The sequence below is a fragment of the Eucyclogobius newberryi genome, unplaced genomic scaffold (genome assembly GCF_026437365.1).
Source record: "Eucyclogobius newberryi isolate DKJ021-1_F unplaced genomic scaffold, fEucNew1.0.hap1 SCAF_24, whole genome shotgun sequence".
Taxonomy (NCBI): Eukaryota; Metazoa; Chordata; class Actinopteri; order Gobiiformes; family Gobiidae; genus Eucyclogobius; species Eucyclogobius newberryi.
This window is the reverse complement of record NW_027315879.1, coordinates 1-22844: the sequence shown is the minus strand read 5'-3', so window position 1 is coordinate 22844 and position 22844 is coordinate 1. Positions and strand designations below refer to the sequence as shown.

At 44.2% G+C, this 22844-nt stretch overlaps 1 protein-coding gene across 1 annotated transcript; it reads right to left on the bottom strand.

The window, feature by feature from the left end:
- Positions 1–11253: 11253 nt before the first annotated feature.
- Positions 11254–11821, bottom strand: neurog1 (neurogenin 1). The gene has a single exon (XM_072459611.1). The coding sequence runs from the start codon at positions 11794–11796 to the stop codon at positions 11284–11286; it is 513 nt and encodes a 170-aa protein (XP_072315712.1). The 5' UTR covers positions 11797–11821; the 3' UTR covers positions 11254–11283.
- Positions 11822–22844: the final 11023 nt, after the last annotated feature.

Here is a 22844-nt window from a genome sequence, read left to right as displayed (position 1 = left end):
TAACGCACACTAGACTGGAAAAACTTGCATTTATCAGGGGACAACTTTAAACCAAACTCCTTGAGACAGGTGAGAACTCTCAATAGCCGCTTCTCATGTTCCTCTAAAGTGTCTTCCTTGAGGTTTAAATCCCCCATACATTTCTCCATGAGTCTCTGGAAGGTACTGGGAGCATTTGTTACCCCCTGCGGCATTCTATTCCATTCCCTGAAACCTAGTGGCGTAACAAAGGCAGTTTTAAACTTGTCAGCCATTTGTATTTGATAATACCCAGATTTAAGATCCAAAACTGTAAACCATTTAGAGCCAGTAAGAGCTGAGAAAGACCCCTCGAGGTTTGGCAGATTTGCAAATTCAGCTTCCGATAATCGATGCAGAACCTCACATCGCCATTCCGTTTACAGACCACCACAATTGGGGAAGCAAAGAGTGGCTCTGACTGTGTTGACTCTGACTCCCGGATGATGGTGGGGATGGATTGGCCTGGTTCGTTGCTTAAAAGGTGTTTCGTCATGGAGCTTGATGTTATGCTTAACTTTATCCATCCATCCATTTTCTACCGCTTGTTCCCTTTCGGGGTCGCGGGTGACTGGAGCCTATCCCAGTGACTTCGGGCCTTAAGCGGGGTACACCCTGGACAGTGGCCAACTCATCGCAGGGCCAACACAGAGACATAGACATTACAGACAGTTCACGCTCACATTCATTCACTAGGGCCAATTTAGAGTCACCAATTTTGCCTAACACATGCATGTCTTTGGACGGTGGGAGGAGCCGGAGAACCCGGAGAGAACCCACGGTAACACGGGGAGGACATGCAGACTCCACCCAGAGAGATCATGTGATGTTGGTCTGGTCCGGGAATCGAACCCATGATCTCCTTATTGGGAGGCAAGAGCGCTAACCGCCTTTGCCACCGTGCTTTATCCGCACAACCAAAATCTACATCGTTGCAAGAAAACACTTCAGTCATTTGGTTAAGCCTAGATGTTATTCGCCTCTTTCCAGTCAGCTGGAATTGGAAAATCTCAAAAATTGTACTCCAAAGTGTCTTGCTGGGATTTGGATGAAGTCTGAGTGTAGTTAACAGTTTGTTGGGCGTGGATGGTTGGAGAAGCTGCAATGTCTGCGATGACGGCTGCTGCAGGAATGAACACATCATGTTCAGATTTGTTTCGGATGACAACAAGAACTTTGTATGGAGCACGGGTTGGGAGCGTAATGAGGCAACTCTGAACACACAGACCACCGGGAAGTGGTGATGTGGGGTGTTCAATTGTGGCCCATTGGACTGTAGAGGGGTCATTTACTCTGGCAGAGCCCTCCAATACAACAGTCTTCCCCGCTGGAACTAAAGCTGGCGTCTGACTCAGAAACCTTACAGTTCCGGCACTGCCCTCTTGGCTCTGTTGATGTTTCAATTGCAGGAGCTTTAGGACTGCACAGTAACCTTTGGCGGATGGCTGGAAGTTGGAGACATCACTGCCGAGGTACTGCCCATATAATTACTCTAGAGTGTTCATCCCAATCAAAACAGGTGAATTGGAATCAGGATGGGCATCCGGCACAACCAGGGCAAGCGTTGGAACTTCAAAGTCAACTCCCAAGAAATCTCTTGGAAAGGTAAGAGTTATTTCCACATAACCAAGGTAAGGTGGAGGGCTGCTCCCTCCACCTGAAGTAAATTGTAGAGTGGCTTCACAGGTTGTTCACTGAGGGTCTGATTATAAAATGAGACTGTAACTGTAGTCGCCTGTGACCCAGTATCCAAGAGACAGTAGTGGCTCAGTCCATAAACTTTGACAATGGAGGAACACTTCGAGCCCACCAGCCCCTTTGGAAGTTGGATTGTCATATTGTTCCTTGATTGTAACATTTCAGCACATTTAACATTCTTCTTCTCTTTCTTGGGACGGGTTTGGTCCCCCTTGGCTCCCAATTTGTCCCACAACAGGAACCGGACTTAGTTTAAATGTCTGGAGGAAGTGTTCTGCTGTCTTCTGGAAAACAGTTTCTTTTATCGACCAACCAGTGCAGGATTTGGCTCATTTTCACATTGTGGACGAATGTGGCCATCTTCCCCGCATCGGAAACAGTAACCGGGCTTGGACTGAGGAAATGTTGGTCGACGTGACTATTGTGGTATAGTCTTTTCATTGAAGTGTGGCTTGGCAGAAGTCCTCTGATTGCCAGCCGTTAGCATGGCAAGCTGCCGCTGGACATCAGCTAGTTGTTCTTTGAGCTGCTGCGTGATGTTTGTCAAAGCAGCAACTGCCCCTCCTTCTTCAAGATCAGGACGCGTGAACTGTGCATGGGCAGTGACTTTCTGGCGCGTAGACCCCAGGTGTTGCTTTATCCTCATAGCTTTAGCGGCTTCCCGGTCCTCTTCTGTGAGCAAGAGTAGTAACAGTTCTGCAAACGTTGGTGGTTGAGTCTTTTTCTGCTTCAGCTGAAGCTCAGCTATCAGGGTATTATCCCAGCACCCTCGACAAAACTGATTCAACAGGTGCCGGTTGACATCAGACTCAATAACTCCTCCCCTCTTTAAAGCAGAGTTCAAGGCAGCCTGGAGCTGCTGAAGATAAGCAGATGGTCTCTCACCAGAATCTTGAAAGGTGTCCATGAATTTAGCAAACAATTCATCTCCATCTTGAACAGTTCCATAAGCAGAGTCAAAAGTATCCAAATACACTGCGGGCATTGTATCGGAACGCAGGTGCTTCACCATTTCAGCCGCTGGAGGCAGGAGACTGTCGACTATCCTCCGGGAGCGCTGGAGATCAGACACAGATGGATCCTTCAACAGCAGGTCAACTCCCGCCCTCCAAGTTTCATAATCCGCCTCATGTGCAGGTCGGGGCAGCCGTCCAGAGAATGCCCTGAGCCACTGATGGTGTACTGCACCCTCCTCATTCTTCACAATGTGTTCATCCACATATCTCTGGATCTCAGGCGGATGGACGTCCACACTGGGGATTGTGCGTCTCCTCTCTGGTTGTGGTCCGTTGGTGGGTGAAAGACGTGTAGAGGATGTAGAGGACTCTGCGTTAGCCGGTTCTTCATCCCCACGAGCAGTCAGCTGGGGATCAGTGATAGACAGTCCGATCTGAGTCATCATAATTTTTAAAACTTCAGTAAAATCTACCCCTGTGAGTTTAGCAATGTTATGCAAATCAGAAAGGTACGACTTTGTTGTAGTTTTAGCAAAGTGTTCGGTATAAACAGTAGAAAGCTCAGAAATACAAAAAGTATCTGTCTTTTTAGCAGTAACAAAAGTGTAGGGTAATATTGGACGCAATGCTTCCAACGCAGAACCGCTCACAAATTCAGCTACTAATGCACCATCAAACTCAAACTCTGGTTCAGAAATGATTACATTCTTATGAATAGAGCCATATTGTTTTAGGAAGTCAATCATTTCATCTTCTACTTTCTCTGTTATGCCCTCAACCAGAACAGCATTTGGAATTTTTATGCCATATCTCAAAAATACATCAATTTTTGACAATATTTTGCAAATTAACAAAATGAAAATGAAAAATGCACATTAAACACAACCCAATTCCTCCTGGCTAGCTCGCCACATTTATGTAGCATATATAATGCTGCAGTGCATTAAAAATTAGAATTGGACTAGTACCAGAAGTTTTAAGGTTCAGCTCTGAGGAAAATGAGGTGTATTCAATGAAACAATTGACAAAATGCTTGTAGCGCTGAGTGGTGTTATTTACAGTGATTGACAAATATATACAATATTTACAGTTGTGCACAATTAGAATAATGGTCCATATTTCTGAACTTAATCAGTTCAACGCGTTATCAAAGTTCCAAGTACAGTGCTGCAAAGCTCAGTCCACAAAAAGTATAATCCACAGATATTTTCCAAGGATTTCAGAATACGAGTCAGTGTATCCACTAGCAGGGGATATTGTGTAGGAATTAATGTATGTATGGGGAGCGGCTGCAGCGCCTCCTACCGCACCAGCAGATGTTTGCACTCTCTCGGTTCGTTCTGGTTTCTTTAGCTTGCCATCCAGTTCTGGAACCTGGCCAGGTCTACTTTAAGTATAATCAGTCAAACAAAACACAAGATCACAGGCAGAGGCATCTGCAGCCGCTTAACAACCTCGAGGCCCTCACTCCCCCCAAACAACAGCGCGCGGCCATGTTTTAAAGAGCTTAGCGCCGCAAATCTCGCGATATGTTAGCGAAGTCTCGCGATAGTTTGGCAGAGACGGACCAGGCAGGCAAAACGGAGGCAAACGGACCAGGAGCAGAAAATCACCTGGGTTACACGTGCATATTTTGATTATGATGTCAGTCCAGACCTTAATCGTCAGAAGTTTGTGTCATCCATTTTTTTGTGATGGCCTTCTTCCTTCGAAAGTTATGCGTCCATTATGTCCATGGTTTTGAAGCTCAAATACATTACTCTAAAAATGAGAGGGATGGTCGTACAGGACAGTCCCAAAATACATGATAATGATGTGCTTCCTGGCAACCACACTTTCTCCAACATTCAGGCCCTCCCTGAACATGAGACATGAGATCTTGTGGTTCTCCATTGTGAAATACACTTTCCCACTCCTCGTCCATCAGATCAAAATTACCTTCTTTTTCCTATTTCATTTTGATGTATTTGGTAGATTGGTTGTCCAGGTTATTAATTCATTTATATACTTAAAGGTGCCATAACGTGCTTTTTTCACGTTTCGTAGTCTATCCTAAGTGTATAATTGATAATAATAAGGGTTGTGCAACCAGACCTTCACCAACCCGAAAATGCAAACGGCTTGGTTTGATATTCGCGCCCCCACCCTTGCGAAGAGCGATCTGGCTCCCCCGCCCAACCCGTAAATAAATCTGGTGTTTATTCTACAGCGTGCGCAGAACAGATATATCTATATATATATATATATATATATATATATATATATATATATATATATTCATCCATCCATTTTCTACCGCTTGTTCCCTTTCGGGGTCGCGGGTGACTGGAGCCTATATATATATATATATATATATATATATATATATATATATATATATATATATATATATATATATATATATATATATATATATATATATATATATATATATATATATATATATATATATATATATATATATATATATATATATATATATATATATATATATATATATATATATATATATATATATATATATATATATATATATATATATATATATATATATATATATATATGGGTGCACGGTCTTATGTCCATCGCGCTCTTATTTCCTGGTTTTTCGGTATCGGATAGAACTTCTCTCCGTTTATTTTCCCGGTTGCTGCATCAACTGCCACATAAAACTTCACCATTGTGATAATAGTAAAGAGTGCAATATCATTAATGAAGTTTTGGGCCTCTTTGAGCCGTGTTTCCTCGTAAATTGAAGCAGAAAAACTCCGGGGCTTGTATGAGGAGACGAGCCTGCAGCTGCGCGGAGCCAGGGGGAAGGGGGCGGCAGGCGGCAGGCGGCAGGGGGGGATGATGATGCGTGCCTGTGATTATGACGCGGTCCTGTGAACAACCCCCGTCAGTTTGGAGATTCGAGGAAAGGAGATGGTCTGTAATATAGCTAAACACTGCGGGAATCAATCAAAAAAACACTCTGGTACATATATGAAGCACAAATAGCAATGTAAGAAGGTTAAAAGCTCTGAAAAGTCGATTTTGCATGTTATGGGACCTTTAAGATATTATTCCCCTTGAGAGTTCTGATTTGTATGCCTTGATAAAGAGTTCAGTCAGGGGTTTATAATTATCATTGCATTGTTTTATTTCTTGATTATAATAACTTTGTATTTGTAGATATCCATAAAAGTCTTGTTTCTCCAAGCCAAAGGTGTTTTTCAGTATATCAAAGCTTTTCATCTGATTATCTTTCACAATCTGGTAAAAAACTCTAATGCCTTTTGTTATCCAGGTCTTAAATATCAAGTCGGTGCCATTTGGCTTAAAACCTTGGCCATAAGCCAACCAGCCCACTTTAGCATCATTGTTTAATTTATATATTTTGCTTAGCTTTTTCCAGGTCATAAGTACAGATTTTACCCATGGATTCTCAATTTCCTCCAAGTGATTGAGCCGTTTTGCATCTGCCAGTAAGGCCTGCACCGGGACCCCTGGCACGACATCATGCTCAACGCTTTTCCATTGTGCCTCATACTCCGGCTCACACCAGTACAGCAGTGCCTGATTTGAGCTGAAATATAGTCGTTTTTCAGACTGGCCCCAACCCCCTTTTTCTTTTGGTAATTGTAGAGTCCTAAATCGGATACAGGGTATTTACCCTGCCATACAAATCTTGAGATTGTTTTATTCCATTCATTGAACAGCTGGTTGGGGACAGAAATTGTAAGAGTCTGGAATAAATAGGTAAATCTGGGCAGGACATTAATTTCTAGAGTTTCAATTCTTTGACTTAGACTTAAGTGCGGGATAAGGTTCCATTTTTTGAGGTAATTCTTATGGAAAATATATAGTTTTTATTTTCGTTCAATAAGGTGTTAGATTTCTAGAGATTTCCAGGCGAAAAACACACTGTTAAGTTGCCCAAAAAGAGCCTAAATCTGGCAAGTGTGAGAGCTCCAGTTGTAGAGGCCATAGATGCGGAGAGAGAGAGAGATTTTGCGTGTCGCACCGCGCTGCGCATGCGCATCAAAACAAAAAGCAGCATGAACGCGACCGCAACGTGTGAAGTGAAGTCAACAGAGCAGCAGGAGTCGCCCTTCTACGACCAGTTACGTGAGTTTTATGATGCGGTCGGTGAGGATGGAACAATCTAACTTTCTGTGCAAACTTTGCCCAGCAAGTTTTCTCTCATGTTTTGTAAATGGAAATCCTGGGTAAGGATTCAAAATTGGATATGAAGATGAAATCTGACACATAGTTTCAGCATTAAACTAATAAAATAATTGCTGCCTGTGGTTGTATTTGGGCTGTGGAAATAATTTAGAAAAATGATTGCATAATATTGAAAAAAAGAACTGAACTAGTTCATTTTTGGAGCTGTGAACTTAGTTCAAAATTTTGAATTATGAACTGAACTAGTTCAGGTAGAAAGTGAACTTTCCCAACACTGGGGGTCACCAGTAAGATAGAATTTCAGTTTTTGATTTGTATCCGGACATTGGGCCAATTTTGTCAAGAAAGTGCATGACTTCAGGTATTGATTTCTCTGGCTTGGTCAGATACAGCAAGACGACATCTGCATAGCAGGCGATTTTATGTTCCATCCCATAAATTGTAAGACCATAAATTGTTTCTGATTGTCTGATATATTGGGCCAGTGGTTCCAGGTACAGGGCGAACAAAAGGGGGAATCAAGATATGATGTTTTTCATTCTTGATTAGTGAACTCAAACTGGTATGCATGGGAGCTAAATAAATAAATGTCAGATTCATGTGAGCGTGCATGTGCACGTGTGAGCGTGCATGTGCACGTGTGAGCTGTGAGCGTGCATGTGCACGTGTGAGCGTGCATGTGCACGTGTGAGCTGTGAGCGTGCATGTGCACGTGTGAGCGTGCATGTGCACGTGTGAGCTGTGAGCGTGCATGTGCACGTGTGAGCGTGCATGTGCACGTGTGAGCTGTGAGCGTGCATGTGCACGTGTGAGCGTGCATGTGCACGTGTGAGCTGTGAGCGTGCATGTGCACGTGTGAGCGTGCATGTGCTTGTGTGAGCGTGCATGTGCCCGTGTGAGCTGTGAGCGTGCATGTGCACGTGTGAGCTGTGAGCGTGCATGTGCACGTTTGAGCGTGCATGTGCACGTGTGAGCTGTGAGCGTGCATGTGCACGTGTGAGCGTGCATGTGCCCGTGTGAGCGTGCATGTGCACGTGTGAGCTGTGAGCGTGCATGTGCACGTGTGAGCGTGCATGTGCACGTGTGAGCTGTGAGCGTGCATGTGCACGTGTGAGCGTGCATGTGCCCGTGTGAGCGTGCATGTGCACGTGTGAGCTGTGAGCGTGCATGTGCACGTGTGAGCGTGCATGTGCACGTGTGAGCTGTGAGCGTGCATGTGCACGTGTGAGCGTGCATGTGCCCGTGTGAGCTGTGAGCGTGCATGTGCACGTGTGAGCTGTGAGCGTGCATGTGCACGTTTGAGCGTGCATGTGCACGTGTGAGCTGTGAGCGTGCATGTGCACGTGTGAGCGTGCATGTGCCCGTGTGAGCGTGCATGTGCACGTGTGAGCTGTGAGCGTGCATGTGCACGTGTGAGCGTGCATGTGCACGTGTGAGCTGTGAGCGTGCATGTGCACGTGTGAGCGTGCATGTGCACGTGTGAGCTGTGAGCGTGCATGTGCACGTGTGAGCGTGCATGTGCACGTGTGAGCGTGCATGTGCCCGTGTGAGCGTGCATGTGCACGTGTGAGCTGTGAGCGTGCATGTGCACGTGTGAGCGTGCATGTGCACGTGTGAGCTGTGAGCGTGCATGTGCACGTGTGAGCGTGCATGTGCCCGTGTGAGCTGTGAGCGCGCATGTGCACGTTTGAGCGTGCATGTGCCCGTGTGAGCTGTGAGCGTGCATGTGCACGTGTGAGCGTGCATGTGCCCGTGTGAGCTGTGAGCGTGCATGTGCACGTTTGAGCGTGCACGTACATGTCCTGCGGAGATCAGCGGATCAGAATCTTAAAGGGATAATCTCTGCCACTTCACTCCAGGATAATCTCTCTTCAAACACTCAGGGATAAGGCTCTAGCTGGCTCTGCTCCTGATCTGGTCTGGCCTGGTTCAGGTCCAGGTTCTGGTCTGATCTTGGAGATGGTCTCAATTCTGGCTTGTTCTCTGATCATGGAACTAGTATGGTCCAGAATCTGTGGAATCTATATTTCCAGGACAAACGTTCACCTGCTAAACTTCGATGAAGATTCTTCACTGAGTTCGAGTCATCCGGGTGCTGTTCACTTTAGCCTCTGTGTCTTTGCCCCGTCATCGCAGACTTTCTGTTTCGTTTCATAATCGTGGTGCTCTGTGCTCTTTTAGGCAACAAAACTATGCTTCCCAGCGCACAAGTTTAAAACACAACGCTTTAGTTGCCGCAGGTCCACGCGAAAACAAGCTCCGTGTGAAACAAAAGCGCCTGAGGTAGTTCCGTGTGCTCTGTGCACCACAGATTCATGCAGTTTTAATTAAACCGCGATGTGTCAATTGGATGAATCATGGAGGCAATAAAGTCATTTTTTCGAATTACTCGATTTATCGCTTAATTGTTTCAGCCCTAATGCATTTAACATTGTCCAAAGTAAGTGCATTACATTAGAGACATTAAAGAGACATTATTTCTTTATTTGGGAGGGACAGTGCCGTCCGATTTGTATGCATCAAGCTATGAGCTTTGTTTTTACTTTTTAACTCCCGTCCCTGGTTGAGCTTTTCTACACTAACAACCAAATACAAAATACATTAAAATGCATTACCATTGTATATAAATACATCAATGCAAATGTACATGCTCATTCTTTCACCCTCACTCATTCGATTTCATATTCAAAGGTGGGTACAGTTTGGATTTCTTTTTAGCCAAGATTTACAGTAAGTCTAGAGATTAAAATGTTTAACTCATATATGCTTTTAATTCCAGTGGGTAGTGAGTTTCACAGTTTACAGCTCTTTTATGAAAATGCTGGCTTTCCAAAGCTGACATGCAACTACGCCTACTACAAATAGATGATCTCTGAAAATGATGTATCACTCCAGTTTCTTTGTCCAAATATTTTACAGCCTTTCGACTTTACAGAGAAGAGACAATAGATGATCTTTATGAATTGCTGGGCCAAAGTGACTTTTTACTGAGGTACTTGTGTCATTGTTCCAGTGGCCATCACCTCCACAAAGGGAAGACACTGGGGACCAAGGGGACAATAGAGGACCTTTGAATGGATGTGAAGTTTTATGGTAGTTATTTTGTTTTTGCTTCAGAGTGAGACCCGGGTCAGAACCAACAATTCTAATGAAGAATCATCCACTTAGGTTAACTTGGTTAGGCATTTCCTTTTTTATGTTTTTTGTTTTCCTAAAAAACTGTTTTTGAACATAGTGAGAGCTCCCTGTTGAATCAAGTTAAAACACCTAAAGTCTTGAAACATGAACATACACAAATAAATGTGTCTAACTCGGTAACAACGTTACAATTGCGCAATGAAAGTGGACTGTATGTCAAATCTGCCCATTCACAAATCAAAGTAACATTACATTACACTGAAGCTGCGCTGCACATTGGCGTAGTGAGGAAGAGAAATGAGAATTGTGCTGCTAAATTAAACTAACAATGGGCTCAAAGCAAGACGATATAACAATAACAAATACAAGAAATATAAATCTAAATCAACGACGCAAGTTGCCACAATATTGCACAGAAAAAAAATAAATCAAGCACTTTGTGCTGCAACTCTCTGCACATGCAGATTATTGTGTTCACCCTAAGCAGCCTCATATATTATCATGCGATAACAATTTCTGATGATAGCTCATCTACTCAGAGTGAGTTTTAGCTCCTTTAAACTAAACACTAACTTGAAATCCTGATAGTCAATTGTCTTCAGCACTACTGGGTCTGAGGGCTGATTCTGTTCGAGTGAAACTCCACTCACGCATTCACTTTCAGTGCCCTGGTACAATAGACGATCCCTTTTCACCTGCTCCTTCAGGAGTTATTCATGCTCGGTGCGCGCTTTGTCCCGCATCTGTGTGTGTCCTGCCGCCTCGCCGTTCCACAATGCACCGCAGCAGGCCCCAGCGCGCGTACCCACGCGCACAAATCACAATCACATTAAACTCTCGTGAGCCGCTATGCACAAAGAAGCGGGTCATTCTCTCTAAGTTGTTATGCTCCCACAGGCCAACTCTAACTTTTATGACCTTTTAACACCATCAATTCTTGAGAAAGAGCACCAGAAGTCACATGTTATAAAAAAGTTAGATTTATTTGTAGAAAAGTGACAGTAGACTAAATAAAATAGACTCTATTTATGTACATTACAGATATTCCACATGCGTCAAGCACCGTTAAATCAACATAAAATATAATAAATTAAAGACAAACTGAAGGGCCAATCTAAAGAGGGCAAAGTGCACGGCTCTGGTAAAATAAAATAATTATAAAATAAGTTGACGGGACTGGAGCTACAATCAAGGCAGTCTGAGTAAGGCAAACGTGTGATCCACACTATGAGGCCGGGGGAGAGCCTGTGAGCGGACATGAGTTCAGCAGGCCGCAGTCAGGGCCTTCTCATGGGGCCTTCTCTCAGAACAGGCCCGAGCCGAAGCCAAAAGCCGCCAGGCTGTATTCATCGTGCGCAGGGCTGCTCCCGGGGCTGGAGCAGTAGGACGGGGAGCTGGAGACAGAGGAGCCGGAGCGGCGGGAGGAGCAGGGTGAGCCGGAGCTCCAGGCTGGGCTGGCCGGCTGTTGAGGAGCGCCCGGGTGAAGGTCCGCGATGCGGATCGTCTCGGAAAGAGCCCAGATGTAGTTGTGCGCAAAGCGCAGAGTCTCGATCTTGGTGAGTTTGGTCTCGTCAGGGAATGCGGGCAGCACGCGGCGGAGCTCGTCCAGCGCGTCGTTCAGGTTGTGCATGCGGTTGCGCTCGCGGTCATTGGCTTTGAGTCTGCGATTCTTCCTAACTCCGTGCACCTGCACCTCACCACGTGCGCGCCCCCGCCGCCGCTTCTTCTGCTGCCCGAGCTCCACGCGCGCCTCCTCCACGTCAGAGTGCGGGAACATGTCACAGCTGCTGCTGTCCAGGTCAAACACAGGCTCCATCTTCAGAGGAGCAGAGATGGAAACAGGCCGGTAGAGAGGTTAGGACAGGCCAGTGGAGAGATAAGGACGGGCCGGGTCAAAAGCGAGGGTGTCTAGCCCGAAGTGCCGGTCACAGACGGGCTCAGTGTGCGGGACTCGTTTGGCAAGACTCTGCGCTCGTGCAGCTCTTGTGTGAGTCTCGTGAGTCGGCTCTGGTTCCAGAGGCACGCGCTTGGATCAGTGCTGAGCTCGTGGGCTGCTCGTGCCTGTGGTTCTGGCACACGTCCGGCCTCATCCCGCTTATATGTGCGACAGAGACGGGCACGCCCCCAACCCCAGCCCCACAGACCCTCGTATACCCCCTGCAGACCCGTGTGCAGCCCCTCCTCACAAATCCTAAACCCAGACGAAAGCTCAGATGAATGAGCTCTCGTGCCGCGGAGGGGTCCGCGGAGGGGTGCACGCAGGGCGGGCGTCAGAAGCGTGCCGCTGCAGGCCTCTGGCCAATCAGAGGGAAGCGTGAGGCCCGCTCTGAAACACAGTAAAAACACAATGTGCCCCCCGCCGCGAGAGCACGCACGCGCTTCAACTCACGTGCGCTTCATTCATCATTACGTTTCTTTCACAGACACGCTCTGCTCGGAGCCGAGCGGGATGAGGTGGACTATATTGGGGCGTGGATTTGGGGAGGACTTCAGAGGGTCGTAAGATGCTCCTGCAGGGCTGTGGGCCTCCCGCTGCTGCGAGGCTCAGCCCGGCAACAGTGCCAACAGCGGCAAAAGTTGCCCGTGTCAAGTCTTTTTATGTCTCCAATAAAAGAGAGGAATCAGACTCAGTAAGATGCAGAACTTTAAGTTAGAATTCCCTCCAAACATGTGACCTTGTGGTTCTCCACTGAGATGTACGTCAGTCAGAACAAAGTCTCCCTCTCTTTTAGATCTTTCCTTGTATATGTAATTAGAAGAGTGGCTGCCCAACTTGTTAATACATTTGTATAATTTAGATATTATTCCCCTTGAAAGTTCTGTTTTATAGGCTTTAAAAAAGATTTCAATCAATGGGCTCTGGAGGTCATTACTCTTGGTTCTTGGTTATAAAAACTCTATACTAGAAAAGTATTTTTTTTAATGTAAATACATATATAGCGGTAGGTCCTCTTTCTCAAAGCCTTTCAACATATCACATCTTTTCAAATGATTCTCCTTTACAACTTGGTAAAAGACCTTTATACCTTTTGTTGTCCAGACTTCTTGAGTAAAATAGCTTCAGATCTTGAGCTATTATATCTGTGTTATTAGGTATGTAATGTTTTGATTTGCTCCTTCCATGTTGTAAGCAAAGATTTCACGTTCTCTATTTCCTCCAAATTACTCAACCGTTTGTCATTTGCCAGTAAAACCTCTACTACAGGAACCCCACACAGCACCACTATTCTGGATCACACAGTGCAGCAAAGCTCTGATATGAGCTGAAATAAAGTCATTTTCAGACAAGATGAGCCTGAGCCTACTTTCTCTTTTGATAATTAGGCCCGAGCCCCAGCAGGGCGGAGGGCCTATTGCTCCCGCAACGCTGCCGAAGGCAGCGTTGCAACTGTCTGACCAAACATGCGGGCGCAGCCCGCATGTTTGGTACCCCGTTGCCCCTGGCAAGTACAGTGAACTAGCCCATGCCGAAGGCATGGATCATGCATACTTACTCCTGCTATGACAGAAATAGTCAACAATTAGTGAATGGGCGTAGCCCATTCACTAATTGTTGACAACAGCAGCGCGAAGCGCTGCATTCCTCCAAAAACCCTCCTGGCATCGTCCCGTACGCGAGAATCCATGCCACAGGCATGGGCCATGCTTGTATCTACTCAAATCAATGGAAGTCTATGCGGAGTGGGCGGGGCATCCCGACGGAATAGGGAGTGACGAGCGCGTAAGCGCTCGTAATGATGATTCCACCCCATGGCGGCATCGGGAAGGCTTAGAGCTTTCAAACGATGTATAATTTGTTGTTATAGTGGAAACGGCTATATTGTTTTTGCTAAAAATATTATTTTTTTTTTTTTTATTATTTTTCTTGTTCTTCTGCTTTTTGAGCTCTAATTTGACCCCCTGAACATGCTCAAAAACTCACCAAACTTTGCCCAAAATTCAGAATCGGCGAAAAATTAGATTTTTTCAGGGCCATTTTTTTTTTCGTCAAAAAATGGCGCGACAGCGCCACCGACAAAAGTCAAAATACATTGCGCCTATGGGAGACGCCCCGAGGTCAACTTTGGCGTAAAGCTACGAAATTCGGGACACGCATTCATCTCGTGAGGACAAAAAAAAAAAATCATTGTGACCACGCCCCCAGACTTACCCTATGGCCGCCATCTTCCTTTGAAAATGAACACACGCTGTGTTAGCCATTTTGTTCACGTCAAATTTTGACGAACTCCTCCTAGGGCGTTTTGCCCACCGACTTCAAAATCGGCGTACGTCCTCTGGACAAGTGGGGCATCTAAAGTTATCCAATCTTTTGAGATACCTTTTACGGTCTGTGTGCGGCGCAGCCGCAAAGTTGGACAACTTATTTTGGAATATTGCAGATCTAAAAATTGCTCCCATTTGATCAAAACGAGTCCGATTAGGACCAAATTTGAATCAGTTGTTAAACTTTCTTGTTTGGACCAGTTTATGATGACAAAATTTAAATGGGCGCGATAGCGCCCCCTACAGAGTGACCTTGAAATTAACATTGAAGGTCAAAAATTAGTTTTACCAAAATGTTCTAAACTTTACCCAAAATTCTATTTTGGCGTCCCGATCAAAAAAGCCAATCAGACAAATGCCTTAATTTTTACGGCGTAGTCGTAGCGATGACAGAAACCTCCCATGTTATCCCTATGGGAAAACCGCAAAATCTCTCAAATATCCACATTTTTATGTTTCACACTTTAACGAACTCCTCCTAGTGCGTTTTGCCCACCAACCTCAAAATCGGTGTACGTCCTCTAGACAAGTGGGGCATCTAAAGTTATCCAAATTTTAAGGATAACTTTTACGGTCTCTGTGCGACGGAGCCGCAAACATTTCCCAGAATTCTGACTATTTGGCCTTCAGAGTGGCCTATAAACAATAGAGTTTTTCCAAATGACATGATATTTTGAACAAAATTCTAATTTGCCATCCTGATCATAAAAGTATGAGAGCCAAAGTCATATTTTGTACGGCGTAACCGAAGCGTTGACAGAAACATCCCATGTTATCCTTATGGGAAAATTGTAGAATCGCTCAAATCACCACATTTTTACGCTTCACACTTTAACAAACTCCTCCTAGGGCGATTGCCCGATCAAGCCCATATTTGGGAAAATCATCTTCACAAACGGGGCATCAAAAGTTAGTCATATTTTGATTTTAAGTGGTACGGTCTCTGTGCCGTGGAGCTGCAAATATACTGTCACAAATGGGAAAAACGCCAAATCCTTGAAATGTTCACATTTACGCTTCACACTTTAACAAACTCCTCCGTGGGCAATAGCTCGATCAAGCTTTACTTTGGGAAATATCATTTACACAAGCGGGGCATCAAAAGTTATCCATACTTTTATTCCAAGTGCTACGGTCTCTGTGCGGCGGCGCAGCAAATTTGACTGACACTTGTGTTCATTTGCACTGGATTGGCCATGTCCAATGTGTCGCCGTCTGTCAAGTTCTTTTTTAATTCAACACAATAAGGGCGCCATCTTTATCAAGTCGAAAGCGCAGAGTCGGAAGGCCGGCGGCCCGCGAGGGCCGTTGGATGCCGCTTGCGGCTTTAATTGGAAATTGGATACAGAGTATTTTTCCTTGCATTACAAATCTAATCTTGAGATTGTTTTATTCTCATAAAACAGCCAGTTGTGGATGGAAACTGGAAGATAAAGAGATCTATAACAGATAGAGAAATCTGGGCAGAATTTTTTTTTTACTGTATAGTGTGATAAGCCAAGGTGGTGACACCTTTAGGTTTCTTTGGGGGGCGAGGTGAACGCTACCTTCAAACGTGAGTACACGCTTCGCACCGCACGCACCGCACGCACCGCACGCGCCGCACGCGCCGCACGCGCACTCACACCTCTGTCTCGAGTGGGCTTTGCGGTGGCAGCGTGGTGTGCCACAGCTGGAGCAGATTTGGGCCAAACTTCTCCCAACTCGCGTCCACATCAATCGGTCTAATCAGGTTAGTCCCCACGTTTCCTGGCTTGTCGAGTTTCCTGGACCATTTTAACCGCGTCTACCGTTAAAGCTGTCCCAGCCTGGCCCGCAGCCTGGCCCGCAGCCTGGCCCGCAGCCTGGCCCGCAGCCTGGCCCGCAGCCTGGCCCGCAGCCTGGCCCGCAGCCTGGCCCGCAGCCTGGCCCGCAGCCTGGCCCGCAGCCTGGCCCGCAGCCTGGCCCGCAGCCTGGCCCGCAGCCCTTAGTGTTAGGGGGGTGTGCCTTGGGCACGCTGTGTGGTTTCGGGGCTCTCCTCGGGACAAGTACGCTCGTTGTCCCGCATGCGCGTTGATCTTTGGGCCGCGGCTGATTTTACATTCTGCCACTGACCCTGGACTGTCGGGATTACGCCGCGGTCCTCTGCGGCTCTTCCCCCTTTTGCTGCCCGTGGGCGCGCGCTCTTCTGCCGGCAGGTAAGAAGCCAACAGTTTACACCGGGTCTAATACGCACTGCCTCCAGGACCGCCCGGGGTGTCTCTCTTCAGGCCGCCACCTCCTGTGAGGAGGCCGTTGTTTTGTTCCGTTCTATTGGACATCCGCCTCTTGCTGTTGACAAACCTCTGTGATCAAAATTGGACTTTATATAAATGCACGGGCTCAGGCACAACGCACTTTAAACAAAAACGGGTTTTACAAATAAATGGTTGCTGTGTAGGCCCAACTTCAATCTGGGTAAATCCCGCCTGTGTGTTGCATGTATGTTATTTTGTCATTTGTCATTTATTTTGTTGCTTTGCCTGATTTTGTTTGCTTATTTCGCATGGCTTGTAGTGTTTTTTATTGCTGTTTGTTTTAATTTTGTATAATTTGCTATACATGTGTGCTGAACCCTTTCATTTACATTTGTCTAATATTAGAATTTCAAATCGCTTTAACTATGCCTATTTTTAACTCTTGTAATGTTTAAATAAAACAAATTATTGTTATAAATCCACCTCTCTTTATTGTCCAGACCTAGCGCTGGCTTATTTGAGTTCATGCGTAGCTTTACTTGTGGCCCCAGGGCCTCATTCCCTGGGTGGTGTTGTTGGTTCCGTTATTTTAGAACTTCTTTCTACCGCTCGTGTCACAATAGTTTAAATCCTTTTACTTATTACCTTTACTTTTGTTCAAGATCTTTTTTATTGCAGTAAAAAGATGGTTATGATCTTTCTCAAATGTGGATCGATTTCTATGGAGTACCCAAAGAGATTATGTTTGCCATTAAAATGTCTTTCTAAAGTTTTTTTGTACGTTTAATTTGCATCCAGACATTTGAATCAAATGCATCAAATATGGAAAGGTGTGGAAATTTCTAGTTTGGTCAAATATAATAGAGCGTCATCTGCGTAGCAGGCAATTTTATGTTCCATCCCATTAATTGTGACACCGTAATTATTTTTAAAAAAATGTCTAATAAACTGAGCGAATGGAAGGAGGGACCAGGCACAGCCCTGCCTCACCCCTTGTTCTAGAGTCTGGAACTGTCAGATGACCACTGATTTTTATTTTTATTGCAGATCATTTAGCTTTTTCTCCCTTCTGTTGCTGGCTATAATCTTTCCTCTCAAAACTGCTTTACAAACATCCCAGAGGATGGGCGGGGGAGTTTACCCAATATCATTTTCCTCCAGATAAGTCTTGTCCTTTGACATTATTTCCTTAAACAAAGGGTCATCAAGCAGGCTGGCATTGAACCTCAATAGTGTGTTTTTTGTCTTTTCTCTTAATCTAATGTAATGTAGACAGGAGCGAAGTCACTTAAGTCTTTACTGAAGATAAGGATGGAGTAGATTGAATGTGGATTAGAAAAATGTGTGTAGTGGCATCTCCCTCCAGATGTCAATCTGTAGTAAGACACGGAACTTCTTATTTATTGTTCCTATAGTGCCTCTTGAGCTCGACACGTCTAATGTAGGTTGAAACCTTTCCATTGACAGTTCCTTTAACCAGTACATATCTGCCCTCTTTATCTTTACATTCAAAACTGTGTTCAAAAGCTATTTGGTTTGAAATCAATATTGCAACTCCCCTCTTGTGTTTGCCCCAGTGTGATGATCGTCATCATCGGCATCATCGGCATCAACACTATTATCACTTAATATTCCCCAGTATTCCATTGTTGTGGCGTGGTTCTTGCTAGTGAAATGTAGTTAATGATTGTGATGATTACACAGACATTGTCTGACTCCATCGCCACCACAGACATTGTTGATTCATTTCTCCCTGTGGCCCTCAGAGGCAACTGTTGTTGTGATTTTGGGCCTTACAAAAATAAATTGATTTGATTTGATTGTTAATCTTTGTTTGAGGTTCAGGAGCTGGACAACGCCTTAACTCCTCCTCCTGCAACCCTTCCTCCACTCTTTTAACCACACCTCTAATTACCCACAAGCCCAATTTATACACGCTTATCTCAGCATTTAAGGTTGTCTCTAAGGCTCTCTCAACCCCACCCTCCCACCCCATGTTTATTTCGTCTTCACCTTAACACATCAGCATCTAAAGACAGAGCCCCCATCCTGAGTCTCTACCCTGCCAACTCTAATCGATCTGTCATCATCATCTTCATCATCACCATTGTCATCACCGTCATCCTCGTCATCATCATCGTATTCCATTGTTGTAGCTTGTTCCTTGCTAGAGAAAAAATATGAGAGTGGATCAGCATTTTCTAAATTAAAAATTTAATTAAATTTAAACAAGCTAAAAAAAAAATGTTTTTTTAATACAGGACAAGCAAAGTAATGCAATCCAAACCAATGCATTTGAATCCTCCTGTAAAAAAATATAAAAAAGGTTTGTATAAATTCCTTTCTGGACACTCTCAATGTGTTTTGGAAATACAAAGTGCTATCAAAAGATTAAAGGCCAATACATCTCCGAGGAGTGGTGGGTTCACCTCAAAGTGGTATACAGCTGTAAAAGACACACCTGTCCCTTTGCTTTCAACAACATTTGACTGGACACTTTAAAAACTCAGACCCCTCCTAGCTGGAAAGAAGGCATCATATCTCTAATGCCTAAAAAAGGGAAGGACCGACTTGACTCTGCCTTATATAGACTCATTTCTATTCTGCATGTGGACTTTTGTATATACCCCTCAATTATGTCCAAAAGAATGGAACAAATAATCACAAATTCAATGATCAGACAGTATCTATTAACAGATTACAGATGCAAGATAACATAATGAACCATATGCAAAAACAACAAAACAAAGCTGTGATCATTAGATTGGCTGCTGAGAAAGCTTTTGATTCTGTTAGCTGGCCTTATTTATTTAAAGTGCAAAATTTAAGTCAAAAAAATATTGGGGCTCTTTACAATAGTCCAACATTAAGACTTAAAATCAATGATCCGCAGATGTTGGAACGAGGGCGTGAGTCATGGCTCTACCTGTTTGCTTTGTACCTGGAACCACGAGCCCAATATATTAGACAATCATAAACAATTTATGGTGTTGCAATCAATGGGATGGAGCATAAAATTGCCTGCTATGTAGACAATGTTCTAATGTATTTGATAAAACCAGAATTTCCATCCCCAATGTGATGCAATATCTTCCAAATTTTGTCCTATCATCAATTATGGACAAAAATTATATCCCTCTTTTTACTAATTTAAACAATTAGCTTGGGAAAAAAAGACTCTTATCCCATACTTAAGTCTAAGTCAAAGGATTGAAACCATAAAAATTAATGTTTAGCTCAGATTTCTCTACCTCCAGTCTCTCCATCCCCAACCAGCTGTTTGACGAGTGGAATAAAACAATCTCAAGATTTGTATGGCAAGGCAAAAAACCTCATATCTTTTCAAAACTCTACAACTATCAAAAGGAAATGGAGCCTAGGGTTTGCCTTGTATGAAAAAAAATACTTTTTCAACTCAAATCAGAGCATTGCTGTAACAGTGAGTAATGGTGTGCCCGGGGGTTCCTGCACAGGCTTGTCGGTTGAGTCATTTGGTCGGGCTGGAGAACTCTAAGGTAAAATCTGTGCTTGCAACATGGAAAGAACTTATCAAAAAATATAACCCCAACAAAGATGTTAAAATCTTAAACGGGTTGGCCTGTAATGAATGTTTTGCAACTAACAGCACAGTTTTGAGATTTGAAGTCTGGATTACAAAAGGTACAATTTTTTTTTTACCATGTTGTAAAGGAAAATTACATGAAAAACGTTAATATCTTATCAAGGAATCGTTTGGCCTGGAGAAACAGGCTTTTTATAGGTATTTGCAAATAAGGAGTTGTTATAAAAATGAAAATAAACAAAGCAACAACAACAACCGTAATCCTTTGATTGAAATATTTGTTAACGCTTATAAATCAGAGCTTTCAAGGGGAATAATATTAAAATTATATAAATGTATTGATGATTCAGGTCACTCTACTCATTATATTAAAAAGAAAACTGAGAGCGTCTCTTTGAGATGACGCACCCACACCTCTGCTGCAAAACGTGGCTTTAAAACATTGTTTGACCCACCTAATCCCAAAGATTAGGTGGGTCACATCTCCTGGGCAAACCAAGACCAGCAGCTGATAAACCATGAGGTCTGATAATGAGGTTTCTTAACGATCGTGTGAAGGAACGTGTCGTGAAGGCTGCAAGGGTTAAAAGAGACCTCCAGTACAAAGGCAAGCGTGTCTTTTTGCTCCAGATATTCCATTCGAGGTTCATCAACAACGGCAAAAATTCCACCTCATCTGTGAGGAGCTCAGGAGGAGAAAACTGAGACCTGGGTTCTAATTTCTGGCGACTTTTGAAGGTAACAAACACGTGTTAAGAACACAAGGAGAAGAGTAGGTGCTCCTGAGGAAGATGCAAAACACAGAGAACTGAACAACAGCATGTGAGTTTGGGTTGTGGTCACATGGTGATACATTTCTGTTCATTTGAATATACTGATGCTATTATTTTTTTTGTTTTTAACATCAGACTTTATCTTCCATGGTGGCTGTCTGCTTTTGTAAATAAGCTCTGACTAAATACATCTACTCATCATAGTGCCAAATGTAGGAGATTGGATTTGTGGGAAATTGGAAAATACTTGCAGAATGCATCGGGGATGTGGTGAGTTAATGAGGTCAATATCCAGTTCCTTCTGAGGATTGGTGTCAGGAGTGACTGGGGAGGTTTTTTTAAAAGTTTGTTTTCCCTCAGGTTTTGGGTTCGACGCCTGTTTCCAGCATGAACCCTTTTGTTTTCTTTTTTACCCTTTCAGTGGTTTTGTGCTCCTACGGTTCTTTTGTTGTTGACCAGACAGATAAAAAAATATCAGTTATTTAGGCTGAGCAGAATAATGTCTGTTTGCCGTAACCCGACCGACCTGGTGTGAAACTAGCCGACTGAATTTTTTTTATCAACATTTCGTTGAAAAAACGTTGAATTCTTTTATTTTTCAATTATTTCGCCGACTCACCGACCGGACTTCCCTAAACCACCGTGTCGAACATTTTTATCGCGCTTGTTATCCTATCTTTCATCCTTTTAGCAAAGATAACGCACTGCGCAACGCATGTGCGTCTTCATAGTCAGTCCCCCACATGAATCTGTAACAAAACAGACAGCGGAAAGATGACGACATATTGCCTTCAACAAGTTGGTTTGACTCCGTCGGCGCCACTCGACTGTCCAAAGGACATGCCAGGCTCTGTCAGGGTGTTTTACGCAATGCATTCTGGGATTGACACACGCCCAGTAGCGTCATCACAACAAACATGGTGGCACCCTCGTGTCCCCCCCGCTCGCCTTCGCTACCAAAATAAAGGATAGCAGCGTACAAAAGGACTATTGAAATGTCTTAAAATCGTGAGATTTAGTCTCCCGATCGGGTTGATCGAGACGTTTTCCGTCATTGACTGTTGAAGCCTGACCCCTGGTGGTCACTCCGAGTCAAAAAATGGCAACATTTTTATCTTTTTTTTTTTTTTGCCTTCAAAGTAAAAAAAATAAGAATTTGCCTACCGTCCGACCATGGATCTATTATAATATCTGGATAGCCGCAGCATGTCGCAGACTACCCCAGTGGCCACTCCATTGGTACTGCATCGTGCGTCCAGAAAGCTTTTTTTTAGAGCGCAATGTAACTAAAAACTGCTCGTGTTCGGCTGACAGGGACGTAGAGCTTTCAAAAAAGTCGGATATGGCGGCAATTCTTACTTATTTATGGGTCATTGACTTTTTCCAATTTTAAGATTCTTCAGTTGTCTGTAAAACGCATTTTAAGCTGTTAGCTTCGGCTACGCTCTAGCGCTCCGCTCTAGCCCAGCTCGTGACCGTCTAGACCAATCAGAGCGCGTGTAGGTGAAGTGAACGGGCCGAGATGCCGTGGAAGAGCCCAAATGCCACGACTGAGCTACAGGCGTAAAACTATGAATCTATGAGTTTAATAACTGAACAAATCATGGAACTAATGACCACCACGGACCTGAGGGCCGTGGATCTACTACTCAGAAGTTATGTCTTGAAATGTTTCTGCCTGAAAAACTAAATCACGTAATAAATGCTATGGAAATGGAATGTTTTGCCAGGTATAAACTAATCGATGTTACGTTTCGTGTCCATCAAATGGTCACATTTATATATCGCTTTTCTACCGTCAAGGTACTCAAAGCACTTTACATCAAGGAACCAATCACCCATTCACTCACACATTCATACCCCAGATGTACGCAGACAGACTGGGGGGCGAGTTGGGTTAAGTGTCTTGCCCAAGGACACAACGGCAGTATTCACATGAAGCAGCTGCGATCGCACCGCCAACCTGCGGGCCAGTGTTGTTATCTGTATTACACAGACAAGGAACCTAAATATGGACTTAATCATGACTTTAGCATGTTTCTCATGTAGA

Coding starts and splice junctions, on each gene's coding strand:
- neurog1 (XM_072459611.1), bottom strand. CDS start 11,796: ATGGAGCCTGTGTTTGACCTGGACAGCAGCAGCTGTGACATGTTCCCG.